General features: G+C 35.0%; 1 protein-coding gene across 6 annotated transcripts in view; it reads right to left on the reverse strand.

Moving 5' to 3' along the window:
* Positions 1-17,175, reverse strand: part of LOC145678542 (uncharacterized) — a 98,064-nt gene that overhangs the window by 17,881 nt on the left and 63,008 nt on the right. For 4 of the 6 annotated variants that reach the window (XM_081748818.1, XM_081748815.1, XM_081748817.1 and 1 more), the window contains 3 exons: positions 15,847-15,975; positions 12,218-12,340; positions 5,186-5,308 (listed from right to left, as the gene is read on the reverse strand). In XM_081748818.1, coding sequence (XP_081604944.1) covers positions 5,186-5,308; positions 12,218-12,340; positions 15,847-15,975 — 375 coding nt within the window. The remainder of the gene's footprint in view (positions 1-5,185; positions 5,309-12,217; positions 12,341-15,846; positions 15,976-17,175) is intronic. The other 2 variants (XM_081748816.1, XM_081748819.1) reach the window with 1 other exon arrangement.

A 17,175-nucleotide genomic window follows, 5' to 3' on the forward strand; every position in this document is an offset into this window, starting at 1 on the left:
CACCATTTCTCTCTCTTGCGTTAAGTGAAATTAGTCTCTTGAGTTGCGCAGATGTATAATGTATCACTCGCTTACAACTATCTCATGTTCGTCCCGGTAGTGCGCACTCCGTATTGTTTACTCTAACTTATAGTTCATAGTTCAAAATATTAAGTCGCCACGCAAGGAAAAGATTTTATGTAAATCCTCGAGTTGTTTCCATGTCTTATCTTTAATTATGAAGCTACTTAAAGAGTCCAGTTGGACGCGTCGAAAACGGTGGGCATTGCGATTGTATTCACGTCTAGATGTGATGGTGGCAGGGGTAGAGTTCAAATTGCTGGCTGGTCTAGTACTTTCTATAAATGTTTCTACCATATGTATTATTACCGCCGCTGTTTAGTTGTAAGCTAAGTCGAGGGATAGCGCCCTCTTAACAGTTGGTTGCGGAAGAGTAGTGGAAACGTTATGCTTTGGGGAGGAAGGTTAATCGAAACTGCCGCGTACTTACTGCCTCTGTGATGAGATGTTTTGTAAACAGTAATGTACTCTGTAATCTCCCTTCACTCGTTATGATGTAGCCTACTAAAGTTTCTGTCTCAAATACTTGTTCGAGGAATGTAAACAACTGTTTAATTGTTAATAAGGATAATGTCTAAACTCTGTTGTTACTGGTAAATGCATTGCGTTGGTGTGAGAAGTTTCAATTTTGAGAGACTGAAATACATCTGTCAAATGACTTTTTTTTTTCCAAACTATAATAACTGAGTCTAGCTGAACCTATAATCTCTAAGATTGATATAACTCCTGCAACTATTTGCTGTTTGCTAAAAGACAAATAAATATAATATTCAGAGTATATGGTGTTATTTTAGAAATGGATTTTTTCTTTCCCTTCATGGTAGCGATGATACTATTAGTGAGCAAGAATCTGGAAATAAATAGCGTTGTGCTTACTGGCCTGAATCGTAGCATAAGGAAGAAAGTAGTTACGGCGTCCCACTTCATTTTTTCCCTTCTTTCTTTCCCCAGTACAATATTAGCTACGAACGAGAGCATAATCAATTAGTGTAAACTCGTACATTACAGAGTTGGCTTTTCAGCCACGAGATTAATATAAGGCCGTTACGAGTTTAGCTTTCCAGTTCGAAATTTAATTTAGAGTAAATTGCCGCGTTCCAAGTTAACAACCTAGCACATGATCGTCTTAAGTTGGATTCTTGCAGCCATAGAATCGAACTGGCACTCTTCAAGTTTGATTACCCAGTATAGGATTTTAAAGTAACGTAAAATATAACGTCTCAATGAGTTTACCTATCTTTATATGGACGACGTTCTTTGTGTTCAAAAATGTTTTATATGGACGCGGTGTATTTATTTAGCAAAACTCTAAAAAAATTGATAGTCTGTTTGGGCTTTTGGAAATGACTATAATTTGATTTATGTGTTCACAGAATATTGTCGAAATATTGGAAACTAGTCTAGTTATCAAAACGTAAGATCAGTAGCGAAGCTTGAGAGGAGACAGCGTCTATACGTTAGAATTTTATGTGCATTAAGTTCAGGTCTTTTTCTAACCTAAAATTTTCTGTAATTTACTTTCCCTTTCTTAAAATTGAAAGTAGATCCTTATTCACAAAGACAGATCGTTGAAAGTCTTGCGAAACCGTGAACATCATCCCTGTGCCAGATCCATATTCCTAGCATTAACCTATAGAAGCGTACGAGTACGAGCTGTGCTTGATTATAGGGTCAAATAAATACTCGTATTGTACAGTTTGTCAGAAGACGGTAGCCGCTCCGTCTTTCCAGGGTTGGCAGTCTAGTCTATATTAAAATAGATTTGCAAGTGCCAGAACCACGCTACTCTCTAGTAGTTCATTTTAAATCACCTTTCAAGCTCCCTCTATAAAATGTTATATTGTTATAATGTGCTGTTGAAGAACAATTTCTTTTCACTCATTTTGTCGGTTTGTGTGCCTGTCAAATATCCTAAAAAAGAAACTAGCGGAACGTTCAGATGCTGCATTGACAACTCTACCACAATTGTGTATTTCGTCTTCGTACATAAGTCGAGTAACAAGTCGAAATTAGGTGATTACGGCGTTCTTTCTCTCTCTCTCGCTCTCTCTCTCTCTCTGGATGTTTGTTTATATTACACTGTATTATGAAATCCCTAACGTATAGTGGTTCAAAAATTTCTATGAAGCTTAGCATACCTTTTTAGCAACAATTTTATATCAGACGTGAAACTACATATTAAGGTGAAATTGGAACCATCGTAATGCGTTGGAATTTTCAAAGCTATCAGAATAGGAATCGAACCAAGAACTATGTACATTAAAAGCCCATGCACTAGCCACTATATCAGCGGCAAGAGCTGTTTCGAAAATGTTGGTTAACAGCTCCTTTAAAGAAATTATTCTTACTATTGTGTGCAAGTAACTGAAGGGATTATAATAGCTTATAATAAAATCATTTTCAGCGAACTTTGACGCTTGCGAACAAGATTCTTTCCCTTTAATTGCCTCCATACCAAAGCAAGTTGAAGTAGTATCGGAAATAACCTTTTTTGATTCACGTCGCTATGCTGCTGCAGAAAACTATCGCTTGCGTAAGGCTGCTAAGAAAATACAATTTGAATTTTACAACTCTATTAATTTACCCACAAGGACATTACTGGATAAATTGAAAGACAACGGGACTCACTAAAACACAATGTATACGTAGATGGAGGGCAATGGCGGATTTACATATTTTGCGGCCTAGGCAACTTATGATCGAAGGTCCCTTCGCCCGTCACTACACTAATTCCTGATATGCTATTTAGTTACGAAATTGTTCCAAAGGTTGGTTTCTTCTTTTGTGGTCCTTCTGATCTCAGCAACACTAGACAGTTTGTCTAGTCCCAAATCTCACTCTCATGGAATGAATAATGGGAATACTTTTGTCCATGCTGGATTTTCTGGTGTCCAGCAGATGGGCTACTTATAAAACTGTGATCGAATCGATTATGACTTCGTAAACTTCGTAATTTTATAGGATGACGTATTTTACTATACATGTTCTAAAAATTCAAGGGCAATTCTCTGAAGTGTGGTACCCCAGGCTCTATGTAAAGGTCGTCGCTTATGATCCCTGATCATTCATACAGTTATATTTTGAGTTTTCATTATTATTTGTTATCATACCTATTTACTCTTTTTCTTTGAGTATAAAGTATAAAGTTTCATAACTAGTTGATTTTATACATGTAGTATGTTATTCGTTTGTAGGTTTTCCAAATGGCACCACATTTCCTGGAAGTAATGGGTATCATTTTACAACACTCTCTGTAGGAATGATCACATAGAGGACACCCCACCCACCCACCCCAACACACACACACACACACACACACACACATATATATATATATATATATATATATATATATATGTGTGTGTGTGTGTGTGTGTGTGTGTGTGTGTATGTGTGTGTCTGGTGTTGTGTCTACCCAATTTTTCATGACAAGCTTCGCAACTGCGTAAGATGTATTCTTGGAGATAGTGCGTAATATTTTGCAACGCGTTGCAGTTGTTAAAAGTTATCTTTTGCACCTTGTGCACGGTACATTCGAGGCATGTGTTAAGGAGGATAGACAACGGTAATGTAAATTTGATACTTTTTCCTGAATTCCAAAAGGTCAAAGTAAGAATTTGTAATTTGTTGTCGGAAATATTTCCGAGGTTCCTGTTATCTAAGGTGTTTCACGAGGAAGAATGATCATTTTGATGACAGCCTAGAAAGTTCTTAATGAAACCAAATAAGCTCTGAGCAATAGTGGTTTGTAGTGAAGTGAGAAACAGCAGGAGGTAATAAAATGGAACATCGCCAAGGTCTGTATATCGAAAGGAACAACGTGAAACCGGAAGTCAATCAATATCTAATAGCATATTCTAACATAGTTGTTTTACATTAGTTGCGTAACCTTAGCATATAGCACCTTAGTCAGTTTCCAATTTCCAACCAATAATCACCTAAATTCAATTCAGCGCAAGAGAATATTGAACAGAGAACATTGAAAGTTGTCTGCCGATAAAACGCGTAATACAGCTACACGAGTTTATTTCTGCTCGTTTCAACTGTCAGACTGTACTATAATGCGAACGTTAAAATATCAGATAGATACCTACATCTTCAACCCGTAAAATGTATCAATTGCTCTACATTGATGTTGAATAGAATTTTATGAAATTTCATCGATCCTGTAGTTGTTATCTTAGGACACATAACTGCAAGGAGTGGCTAACCTCCATAGCTATGTAATTTTATATAATGTTTACCATATTTCTTAAACGATTGTATTTATTTTTAAAAGAAACATATTTTCAGTGATTGATATTTCCATACAATAAATGTAGTGTGCTATTACTTAGAATGTGAATCCTTAAAGATTAGGTTTCCTAGTTAAAACCCTAGCTTCTAAATTATACGCCTCTGAATTTATCTTTTTCTCTCTCGCTCACGCTTTTCATTTTTTTTCTATTTTCATGTTACGAGTTTAGTAAATCGTCTTAGAAATTATCAATACGGTTTCAAACTCTGATAATATCCCAAAATTATATACTATTTACCAACACTTTCAGTTCGTTTTTTAATATTCGTTTGTGGATCATTTTGCAGTTTCATCTACAAGATGGGATAATAATTTCGAATATTGCGTGTACAAACACCGATTAGAAGTGGACGCTGGAATTTTTTTCTAAGCCACTATTTTAATAAAGAATCCAGTTAGTAAGTATGAAGTTAGATTTCAGTCAATGCACCTTCTAAGTCATGCCATTTATACGTTAAACCTACCTATTTATTCAATCAATCTATAAAAATGCTAAACTTTTTAATAAAAACTTTTCCTTTAATGTCCAACAATTCACTATATTGTTCATATTTTTATTATAATATAAATATACTCAAGGAGTCTATTTATCATTGATTTTTTAGTAAAGAGGGCTATGCTTCATCTTTTGGAAGTAACTACAGACCACACGTGATTACACTTAGACGACAAACAATCGCCTGTCTATTATAACTACACATTTTAAAAATAATTGATGTTCTTCTCAACAATAATAGTCCAACGTACTTTCCGATTTAACTGATTCCTTAATTATGAGTGCCTACATTACGTGCATTACATTAACTAATGAAGTCAACAAGTACTTACCGCACATTTCAGGATCTTCATCAACTGCGTCATTACAATCATCCAGAAGATTGCAAACTGATCTATGCCCGATACATCTTCCATCACCGCACTGGAATGCATATCCTTGACAACCAAGTATCCCTAGTAACACATCCAGATAAGTACAGAATTTAAAAATATGTTACGAAAAGTCGTTAAAACTAGAAAAATGCACTGCTCAATATACAAGGATCTTATAAAATAGAGGATCTGCCCTTACAACAAAATCTTGAAGCCATACGTCACAGTTTCACCACCCCTACTCTGCCCACTCCGCCCAATAGGATCGCAATGTTTTGAGCCAACAATCATGGCGGAAACGAAAGTAGCTAATCAGGCGATGGCGGAAACGAGAGTAGCCAATCAGACGTGTCTATGCTCGGTTGTTTTTTGGCTTCATCGATTTAATAGGATGAAAATACATATGGGCAGATCCTCTATTTATAACATCCTTGTCAATATATACAGGAAGCAAAAAAGAAAAAGAAGAAGAAAGAAAGAAAGAAAGAAACTTTAAAAGCCACACCGAAAATTGTGATCATATCTTTAAAGTTGTTATAGCTATGTTAAATATGCTTACATTGCTAAGTTTCTCTTAACATTCTGGTCCTCATTCATGTATCATATGATGCACTTGCAACTAAAGCTTTTATTTATTTTTTTTATTTATTTATTTACAAATGTTTCAGATACAGATCAAGTCCATTTTACATTCAAACGATGTAACAACGTACCGGTATATAAGAAATAACAAAAGAAAGAAAAATAAATATAAATTATTACAAAAATATATTTATATATACATAGAATATGTACCATATTTACAGAGACTTTAACTTGTTTTTAAAATGATTTTCAGAGTCAAAAATATCAACATCTGACAATAAACTATCATACGATTATGTCAACCTGAAGTATAAGGAACGTTGTATAATTGATAATCTGGGCGTTATACATATAAGTAACGTATGACTGCGAGTAAGGCGAGAAGGTACGCGAAAATTGAGAACAGAAACCAACAATTGGGAGTCACTTTTTTCATTGATAATTTATGGAGAAGCAGCGAGTTTGCCACCATACGCCGAGTAAATAAAGCCTGAATATTAAGTTTGTTTAGGAGCTCTGTTTTATTAAGAATACACACTGAAGGAACTCTTTGTTTCACAATGTCAAGAACAGAAACAAAACGGGATAAGTTTGATGCACAGGACATATTCGATATCGCTGAGCAATATTCGATTTTAGGAGATACAAAAGCTTTGAAGAAAATGCTGAGTGATTTGAGATCGCGAATTTCAATAGATCTGTAAAGAATACCCAGTTTTCCCGTAGCACTCATAACAGTAATAGTGATATGATTAGCAAATGTAAGTTTCTCACCGAACAATACTCCGAGATCTTTATATGTAGCGACTCTATCAATACGACTGTTATTAATACAATAATTGTGATAAATTTTATTTTTCTTCAAAGAAATACTAAGAGTACAACATTTTTGAGGGTTTAGTTTTAAATTCCAAGTCGTACACCAGTCCGTAAGTTTAGTAAGAATTTGTTGAAGTAGTAGGGCATCATCTATGGTAGAGATTTTATGGAAAACTTTTACAATCATCAGCAAAGAGAATACTCATATATGGTAAAATAGGAAGAAAGGGAGATCATCCATGTAAGGAAGAAATAGCAGTGGTCCTAGAACACTAACCTGGGGAATTCCAGAAAGAACTGGGACAAATTTGGATGAAGCATCTAGCATAACAACACGTTGCATACGATTAGTAAAATAACCCTTTAGTAAAGACAGAAATTTGTCATGAATAATTAATCTGTTGGATAGCTTGTAAATAAGCATATGAGTGTCAACTTTGTCGAAAGCTTTGGAGAAATCTAAGTATATTACAACCAGTTCAGAGGTTTCTGAAATACAGTTTATAGCATGAATAAGAAATTCTAAGTTATTGAGGCATGACTTCTGTGGCAAGAAGCGATGCTGTGTAATGTTCAAATAAGGGACTGTGAACTTGTAGATTTTCTCACAAAGAATCGACAACGGAGAGAGAAGAGAAATAGGTCTATAGGAATATACATCAGTTTAACTGCCGAATTTATAGCTTGAAATAATGTTAGCCTGCTTCCAAAATTGGGAGGAAAGCCTTCTTAAAACATCTATTAAATAAAAAAGCCAAGGAATAAGCAATTGATGCGACTGTATTGCGAAGGAAAATTGTATAAATATTGTCGGGAGCAAGAGTACGATGGTCAGGTAGAACTGACAAGAGTGACTTGACCTCAGCGAGTGTAGTAGAAATCGATGATAGGGAATGCGAACATACAGCTTCAAGAGCAGGTAGAGGATTTGGTATCGTCTAGGTGGAGAAATTTATGTAAAATAATCATTGAATGATTCAGCTCTGTGTTCTCCAGTAACAGTGCTCCAAGCATAGTTGACATTCATGAGTATACCAATTTTATTTCTTCTTGAATTAATGAGAGACCAGAAGCTCTTAGGTCTCGAACAAAACTAAGTTGCAATGTTGAAGATGTAACTATTGTATTTTTTCTAAGTAGGAAATTGGCGTATTGACGACTTTGCGAGAAACTATTGTAAGTAAACTGGTTTGGATGTTGTTTCCAGAGTGAACACGCGAGCTTCTTGTTTTTCAGAGCAGACCTAATCTCAGCATCAAACCAAGAAGTGAACTTAGATGATTTCTGAAGTTTTTGAGGAACAAAGTCTTCGACAGCAGCTACAAAGGTATCAGTAAGAAGCTCTGTAGCATCATCGATGGTACCATTTTTCAACAAACACCATGGAAAAAGCTCTAAGGTACGTCAGATATCATCCCATGGTGCTTCGTTCCACAGTCAATTAACATGTTTCGCAGGATTAGAATTTCTGTTATAGACTAAGTTCGTATATTAGGACCAAATGTAATATCCAATGAATCATGGTCAGCAGAAAAAGTTCATACGTGCAGTTATGTCAATCTCATTTAAAGAGAAAACAACATAATCTAGGTTACTATTCCGCGCGTATTGAACATATTATATGGACGTAAGGACAGAATATGAATAAATGTATCCAAAAACCAGTCATCATTTTCACACTTACTAACCTTTACATCAGGTGATATCCAATCAATGGACAAATTAAAGTCACGCACTAAAACCATATCACCTAATGAGAGGGCTGCTAATAAAGCTTCTAAGATGGTTAAGGGTGAAGTTTTCTGTGACCTATAGTAAGAAGCAAGGAACACTTTCTTACCTTTAGTAACACTAATTTCAACCTATATAATTTCTCAATTTCTAGTTAGGTCGTGGTGCACTTTAATGGTTCATTTATTATTCACACAAACCATAACACCACCACCCAGAGAAGATTCATGATCCCTTTTTTATATATGGTAAAATAAGATGAAAATCGAAGATCTTCATCTTCTACAGAAGCGTTCACCACGTTTCGGTGAAAACTAGCAGACATACTGCACTAGTTCAGTTTTGCGAATTTGACAGTCCATTAACTTAGTCTTTATACTCCTAATATTTTGATAAGAAACAGAAAAATCAACACTGCTATTTGAAGGATCAGGGATTAGCTGAATGTTACCACTGGGGAGGACCAAAAATAATAAATAAAGATTCATAGCAGTAAGTGAGAGAGGTTCATTACTTCTGCAATTTGTCCGAGCACTAGTCAAGTTACTTAAAAAATTACATGCGAAGAGAGAGCATTAAAAGTAAAAACTCTGTGACTCATGCTCCAATCAGAAATTCCACACTGAGCTCTACATATTTTAAGCGGTGTCCTTCTGAGGACAAAAACACAGGAGGGCCAGTACATAATATTACACACCACTGCTAGTTGTAGCAACAATGCCAAGTTCAGATAATGAGAGACTTTTCCCGTGTCATGATCCCAAATAAAAGGAAAACACAAAGAAATTAAATATAATGAGATAGACAATCATAATCATGGCATTATTTTCTAACAGGTTGTGTCGGCGCAACGCAAAATTTGCGCAGACATGTGGAACAGTATTGAGTCTTGCACTTGTTTACATTATTTTCATAGTGATTGCACTTAAAACACTCAAGGAACGAAACATTTACCATACACACCATCAACAGAACGTTTCTTGGAGAATCTATCCCACAAACACCATAGTCATTTCACTCACTATGAAAATGTTAGGGAGAATATGCTAACCTGCATATTTTTGAACAATATTAAAATGACAGACAGCAAGATGACGTCGTTCACTTGACACACACCATAAAGGTTCCCTCTCGATCTAGCATATCCCTACAATTACCAGTTCCTGCTAGCTACACTCACTTGAATTTTATAAGGGGTGGTAGGGGCCTTTTGACTCACCCTGTACTTATCAGAACTCGGAGGGGGCCAATCCAATCATTGGACTCTTTGCCTAATGGCCTCTGAGATGTAACACTTTTCGTATCCGTCTTCCAAGTAATCTTGATGCTTGTTATAGTAAATTCGCATCATCAAACGCATTTAACCCGCTTAACCCTAAACATAATCTTTTGTATTTTTCGTACTTTTGTATTGCTGAAACGCTACTGATATTGTCACTTTTCAGTGTTTCATACTCCGTATATTTCTGTTAATCTTGTAGCTGTAGTGATCATTTTCTAGATACATCAAACTATTCTAGGTGAACTTTAAAGGATAATACATTTGAAAATATTCAGCTTCCACACAATTCCATTAAAAGTTATTGAAGCAATGTAAATATTTCCTGGTAATTCAGTGGTAGCACAACCGTTGACAACGTATATACATCAATTATATTCGTTGACATACATGGACCAAATCAATATCCAACAAACTAGCTTGAAATTGAGTTATTAGGTAAAACGGGTTGTAATCGAATCACAGAAGAGTATGTAGATAGTTAATTTCGAAAGTATGTTTGTAAATGGTTACGGAAGCTTGCTCGGTATGTGTCATTGCATTGAATTGCATGGGAACTATCAATTTTCATTTCCAGTTTATTTGAAAATTGGAAAATGTGTCATACTATTATGTTCGCCCGAGCCGCTCAATTGATTCCAGAAGATCGTTTGCCGTTAGTTGTTTGTGGTTTTTGTTCTATGGCCATAAACGCTGAACCCAAAGTAGTGATTTTCTGCCATTCCAGTTTGAGTGGGGGTTAGCGAATGAGGTGGAACATATTTTTGGTAAACCGAATCGATTTCAAGAAAATGCCTCTCGATTCTTCTGACCGTTTCTACGATGATGCTTGTTGATTGAAAGACAGACAGACGTAGTCGTTCTATAATAAGACTTAGGATATTTGTAGATATCATAATCTGGAGTTCTAGAAAGTAGTATTGACTTTAATCAATATTTAGTTCCTTTTCTCATGGTTAGTTGTCATGGATGAGTTATTTTCGACCCGGCAATACTTTCCATAACATTACGTGGTTAGAATAATAGTTGAATTGAACTTTATTTCGTAATATGCGCTCACAAAATACATAATTAATTTTATTTTTCAATGTTTGCATGATAGTGGTTTTTTTTTTTTTTTTATTCTTTGATACTTGAACACACATATGTATTTTTGTTTTGGGCTGTACACTAACAAGAATTGTAACGTTCGAACAAACACTTGTTCCATTGATGCCTACCCGCTCCCACCTCAATCCAGTTTCGCTAAGTCTTCGCTTGCACATGGTAAAAGTGGACCTGTGTGAGTCCTTGTGCATTCAAAACTTTCCATGCTTACAGACTTCACAAAATCACAGAGCTCATTATATCAAAAAAGTAACACCTCCCGGAAAGAAGCAATACTATTTTATGCTGATTATGTAACAGTAGTTTTCATTGATTAGTTATTTAAAACTACGAAAAATGAACTAAAATATTAGATCTCGTATTAAATATTTGACTTTCCACAAAAGATCTATTTATTATGATCTAGATGATATAACAGCAGAGAGGCTACAATTTTCCACAACACTTGATAGATACATTAAACAAAAAGTGCTTAGTGTAAGAATTCACACAAGCAGCTCAACTTGCATAAAATAATCGGCGCTCCGTTGATTGTATTTTCTTTAGGGATGCGCACGAGACGAGTAGGGACAGGATTGTCCTGACAAAATTCGAGTCGAGACACGGCTCTTCCAATAGAAAAATACACATTTTTCGAGTCGAGACATCACTTTTACAGCACATTTTCGAGACGAGACAGCCACAAAATCTTGTCTCGTGCGCAACCCTAATATTGCCGTTAGGCTATGTGATCTGTGACATATTGAATTATCTTATTTAATTGGACATAAGGATACCATGCCAGAATAGTTAAATTAATTCATACAAAATATATCAACTTATCCTCATAACTTTCCAAGTATAACATGTAAGTTTTCAAATATAACATCATAGCTTGTGGACTAAAATATCATCGAATGTAAGTATAATTGGCTGACATTTCAATCAAGCCATGAACATAATCCTTTTTATAGTTTGGTTACGTAATATTAACAGATTCTTTTATTATTATACCTTTATTCATCATACGAGTAATAAGGTTAAGGTCATTTACTTTCAGTTTGAATAAATAATGGAGACAGAAAAAGTTAGACAAAGGGAACACTGACCTAAAGACGTAGTAGTGTATTACATCATTTACTTTAGCCATCGAATTCAATCAAATGCTAATATACAACATAATGAAGATTTGTGAGACGATTTTGAGCATACCTAAACAATAATAAATCTATTTTGATACTGTGTACATAATTGTTTCACGGAACCTTAAAATTATAGATCAAGTAGTTTTGGACTATTTTGTCAATGTATCTATTTTCGTTATAGGGAAATACATAGAAAATTGTAGTTATATTCAACATAATACAAGGAGATTTTCACACAGTAAAATTAACAAAATTAAGATGCAATGCTTTCACTACATATGGAAGAGGAAAGAATTAACAGAAATAAGATTATAATCCTGAGGAAATTGCGTGAAATATACTTACCACACAAAGTAATATTTTCATCACTTCTATCTTGGCAATTCATCACACTATCACAAACTGTGGTATTGGAAATGCACTGTCCAGTACCGCATCGAAATTCAGAGTCTTCACACATGTGTTGTTCTATTGTGTGGAAAAAGTTGAATATTATTTTTTATTTACAGAAAATCAACAATCTTAAGAATATCCATCTTATATAAACTGGATACGACTTGATTAAACATATGCATATAAAGACGATGAAGATATAATATAGAATAGTTGTTTTACGATAATTAGGTTAAAGACTTTTAGTTTACTTCACCGCAGATACCAACTATCAGATGCAAATGCAAAATTGTCAATGATTGTAAATAGTAACGATATTTTTAAAAATAATGGTGGTTGGAGTGATATGTAATTAGATGTTTTATCGTCATATTAATTAGTTAGATCAAAACAATAGAATGTAGAGGGTGTCTGAAAAAGAACGATTTGATTTGAAAAGCCCGTAATTGTTAATTATTGTTGTTAGCAACGTTGTTTTTGCATGTTCTGTTATCAGTAATCATTGAGGTTATGTTTTGATACTGTGCGTTTGTTTCCCAGGTCAGTGCTTGTGGAGTATCGTCATGGAGAAATACAGTGTGGAACAGCGAGTGCTGATTGTTAAAACTCACTAGAGTAATAGTGAAAGTTTTGCGGAAACTGTTCGGAAACTCCGTACGATTATTGCACACAACAACGCACCAAACAAATGCACTGTTCATAGGTTGATCAAGAAATTTGAACAAACCGGTTCAACAGTAGACATCAAAACCCCTTGACGCCCTCGAAGTAGCCGGAGTGAGGCAAATGTCGTGGCTTGCGTGATTTTGTTACTGTAAGTCCGGGAAAATCATGTCGCTCATGTATTCACGAAATGCGAATGTGTCCAGCAACAACAGACAGTCTTACCAAAAGATTTGCACGTACGTTCAAACAGAATTCAGTTAACACATAAACTTAAATTAGTAGATCATTAAAAAGAAGTACGGCAATGTATGCAGTGGATCCTGGAAAGAAACGAGAAAGATATAATTTCAAAAAGCGCATCATTTTCTCAGATGAAGCTCACTTCCATTTAAATGGCTTTGTGAACAAGCATAATTGCCGAATATGGATTTCAGAGAGCCAAAGAGTAATTCACGAAAAAGACATGCCTTCTCAACGTGTTCTAGTTCGGTGTGGGATTTGAAGTAGGGGCTTAATCGATCCTTACTTGTTTGAAGATGAACACGGAAGGGCTGTCATGGTAGACGGAGTTCGTTATCATGCGATGCTCATTGCTTTCTTTTGGCCCCGCTTGGATCAAATTAACATCGACAATTTATGGTTCCAACAAAACGGCTCAGCTGGCTACACTTCAGGAGACACAATCGCTCTGCTGCGTGAAAAATTCCCGGACAGACTAACCTTGTTAACAGAAAACCAAACCTACCCACCTTGATCTTGTGACCCCACTTTGTGATTTTTTCCTATTAGGGTACGCTAAGTCACGAGTTTACCAGCACAAACCCCGTCATCTGTTGGAACTGAAACAAGAAATTCGGCGTGTCCTCGACGAAGTTGATGAGAAAATGTGTGAGCGGGTGATCGTTAATTTCATGGACCAAGAGATTGAATATAGAACTAGTAAAGGGAATGGGTTCAAATGTTAAGTTTAAACTTCAACATCTCATGAAGAGAATGAACTTTGTTTCTTTCAAATAAATAAATTCGACCTATAGTAGCTTCAAATCCAGCGTTCTTTTAAAGACACCCTTTGTTATGTTCATAGTAAAGCTGCAACTACACGCGATTTTGATATGTTTATTCCTTACTACATGACGAATTTGAAAAGTAGGTTCCCTAAATCTAATATATGCTTTTAAATGTAGTGTTAAGTTTCTACGAAACCTTTAAACTTTAGAATACTATCGAATGTACAAAAGAATGAAGTAATTCTGCAAAATACGCTGCTCACTGTCAGATAAAAACATCTGGATACTGTTCTTATATAGTCAGTAGTGTTTTGTTAAAACTATTACTTTGTAGGTTTGTGGTGTTATACACGTTTTTCGTACTAAATACTAAAATTTAAAAACTTATTGATGTTTCATAATACATAAAATATTCGTGAAATATAGCAAGCTAAGTATTACATTATATTTAATATTTACTATCACTTAGACTAAGTGTCTCAATTTTATAAAGCATGTGAGTGTTGAGTATCCAAACCATCGTTTATTGTTCATTGACGTGTTCCGAACAACGCATACATTTTTTATAAAATAATGAAAGTTTCGGATGTGTTAAGCCGGTTTCCAAATAAGTATTCTACAAAAAATATTATGTAACTGAAGGAATTAATTACATTACTATCTATCCACATGTTCAGATCCTTAAAACCTAAAACTACCTTGTAAAATATGGGGGGGTGTATGTGTGTGTGTGTGTGCATATTTCTTCGGAATTCTGATACAAAACCTATCATGGGGACGTCGCGAAAACGTAAGAAAAGTTATTAATATTTGTGAAAATTCAGTAGAGGAAAATATCACTCTGTGTTCCTTCTTACTTCAAAACGGTAATAAATTTTCATTCAACAATCTTCAATAAATCATTCAACTATTATAAGCTTTTGCCTAGTGACTTTTCTGTCTCCACTAACAAATGTGGGACAAATTTTGCACGTGATTTCCACGTACCTATTTTACATAATAGCATACAGCAAAAAACCAAGTAATGCTCTGTATAATAACGAATTTCTTCATTTCTAAAAGCTTCCTTAGTAATACAATGAGAGATACATTTAGTACAAGTGCTTTCAGTAGTACTTATAGACCTACTTTGTTGTTGTTTCACCACCATATTCATGGAACCAGGACTCGTCCGTCTTACCAACTTAATAGCAAAACACACATTGGCGATACAACAAGAGTTTAACTGACGATACAAGGAACATAACCATTACTCATACTTACAGTGAATACTTATTTTTCTTATTATTTGTAATTAATAGTAGGAATGGGTTTTGTTCTCATCTAGAAGTTTTTTTTTTTCAATTTCCACACTTAGTTTTGTTTCAAGTTTCTGAGCTGAATTATTCCTGCTACCAAAGAAAATTATACTTATAACATTTCCAGCGAATGCAATCCTAAATTTGACGCATAGATAGATAAGAATAACTTTTGGCAGAATATAAAAATTCCGCAACTCATTCTATTTTGGATACATTAACAGTTTTGTATAAAGTTTGCCGATTGATATATAATTTATTATACTTCCGATCAAAGTTTAACATTTGAGACTTTGTACCTCAGTAACTGAAAAGTTGAAAACTTATAAACTTTGTCTCTCTTCCATGAGTTTCATTTCCTGCCTTTATACACACATGGGTTCTTGTGGGAATGCATACAATTGTTTTATCTCAGAATAGTTTCATCTGTTAAACATTAAAGGAAATTAATAGTGTTTGAGAAAACATTTGATATCTCGTAACTTTTATATCGAATATTACCAGCCCATTTACTTTATACGTTGTATATTATTGATTTAGATAATAAAGGTAAATATTCCAAAATTGAGGAAGGTCAAAATAATATCAAAATAATACTTATAATACTTACTACAAAATGTAGAATCCTCGTCACTTCCATCTTTACAATCAACGTAGACGTCGCAAACATAACTCCTTGGAATACACTTCCCATTATTGCATCGAAATTCGTCTTCATTACAGAAATTTAATTTACCTGCTTAAAAGTAGAAATAGAAAACCCAATAACATCCACATTAATAGATTATTATTCACACTTACGTTAGAGAGCATGCAAGCGTTAATTATTATAATAGATAAGACCACAAGTCCCTGTTTGGTAGTGATGATTGTACAATGTACAGGGTGGGCACAAAGTCATGATATTCCCATTCAAGTACTAAATAATCAAACTTTACAAACTTTAATTATAATTGGAGGTGGGCACACAATTTTTTTTAGCTTTTCGAGTAATAGACAGGTTTGAGTTTTACTTTATCGTGCTCCGATCTCAAATTAATAAGTCGCCAGTTTCTGTGAGACATTCTTCTCAGCATTCCTGCAGTTGCCTGCCTGACAAAAGTCTTCGTAGATTCTTTCAATTATTCAATCGTAGCATAACGTTGTGCTGCAACAACATTCTTGACGAATATATATATATATCAAATTGTCACAGGTCGTTAAATCCGGGTTTCGAGGTGACCAGTCAAGTGGAGCAGGCAATGAAGGGGATCTACGGCCAATTCAAAATTACATCTGTTTATTTATTGCAATTAAAAAATTCTCAGGTACGCGAGAGAAGGGGTTATTAAGGAAGTAAATATTCAATTTTCAACATTCCACGTAGTGAATGCGAGTTAAGTGTGATGGTATTGGCAAGACAAAGCATAGTAAAACACGAGGGGGTGGAAGGAGACATGAAGACGAAATGGGGACATATCTGTCCTAATTCTCAGCATGCCCTCTGGTGGCAGAATCTGAAAACAAGTTCAGTTCACGAATAAGCAAGAAGTCACGTTCTAATGTACCCGTGAAATCATAATTCAATAAAGATACATATCCTGCTCCTCTTTTCCCACACTCGAGTTACATATTAATTAATGTCGCACATGTGTGTACAAACTACGGACTGTGTTGTACTCTGCTTAAAATTTTATTTTGTTTTAATTATACATTTCCAAGTAGTATTGCCCGAACGAGGTAAAATGTGCTTCTCATGTGAGTCGAGACAAGACGAGAATTTGCCGTGGCCACAGACTAGAATACATAGAGACGAGCAACTTTCTATATGCGCTATTGAAATCAGTTTGGATTGTCTGCACAGCGAAAGAACCAATCAACGCTCTCGGTGGGAGGGATCAGTGTCGTCGTGTGTGGATGGCGCTGCCATCGGTCTTCGAACGTGACGTCATGGGTTGTC

Source organism: Thermobia domestica, chromosome 2 (genome assembly GCF_964235325.1).
Source record: "Thermobia domestica chromosome 2, izTheDome1.hap1.1, whole genome shotgun sequence".
Lineage (NCBI taxonomy): Eukaryota > Metazoa > Arthropoda > Insecta > Zygentoma > Lepismatidae > Thermobia > Thermobia domestica.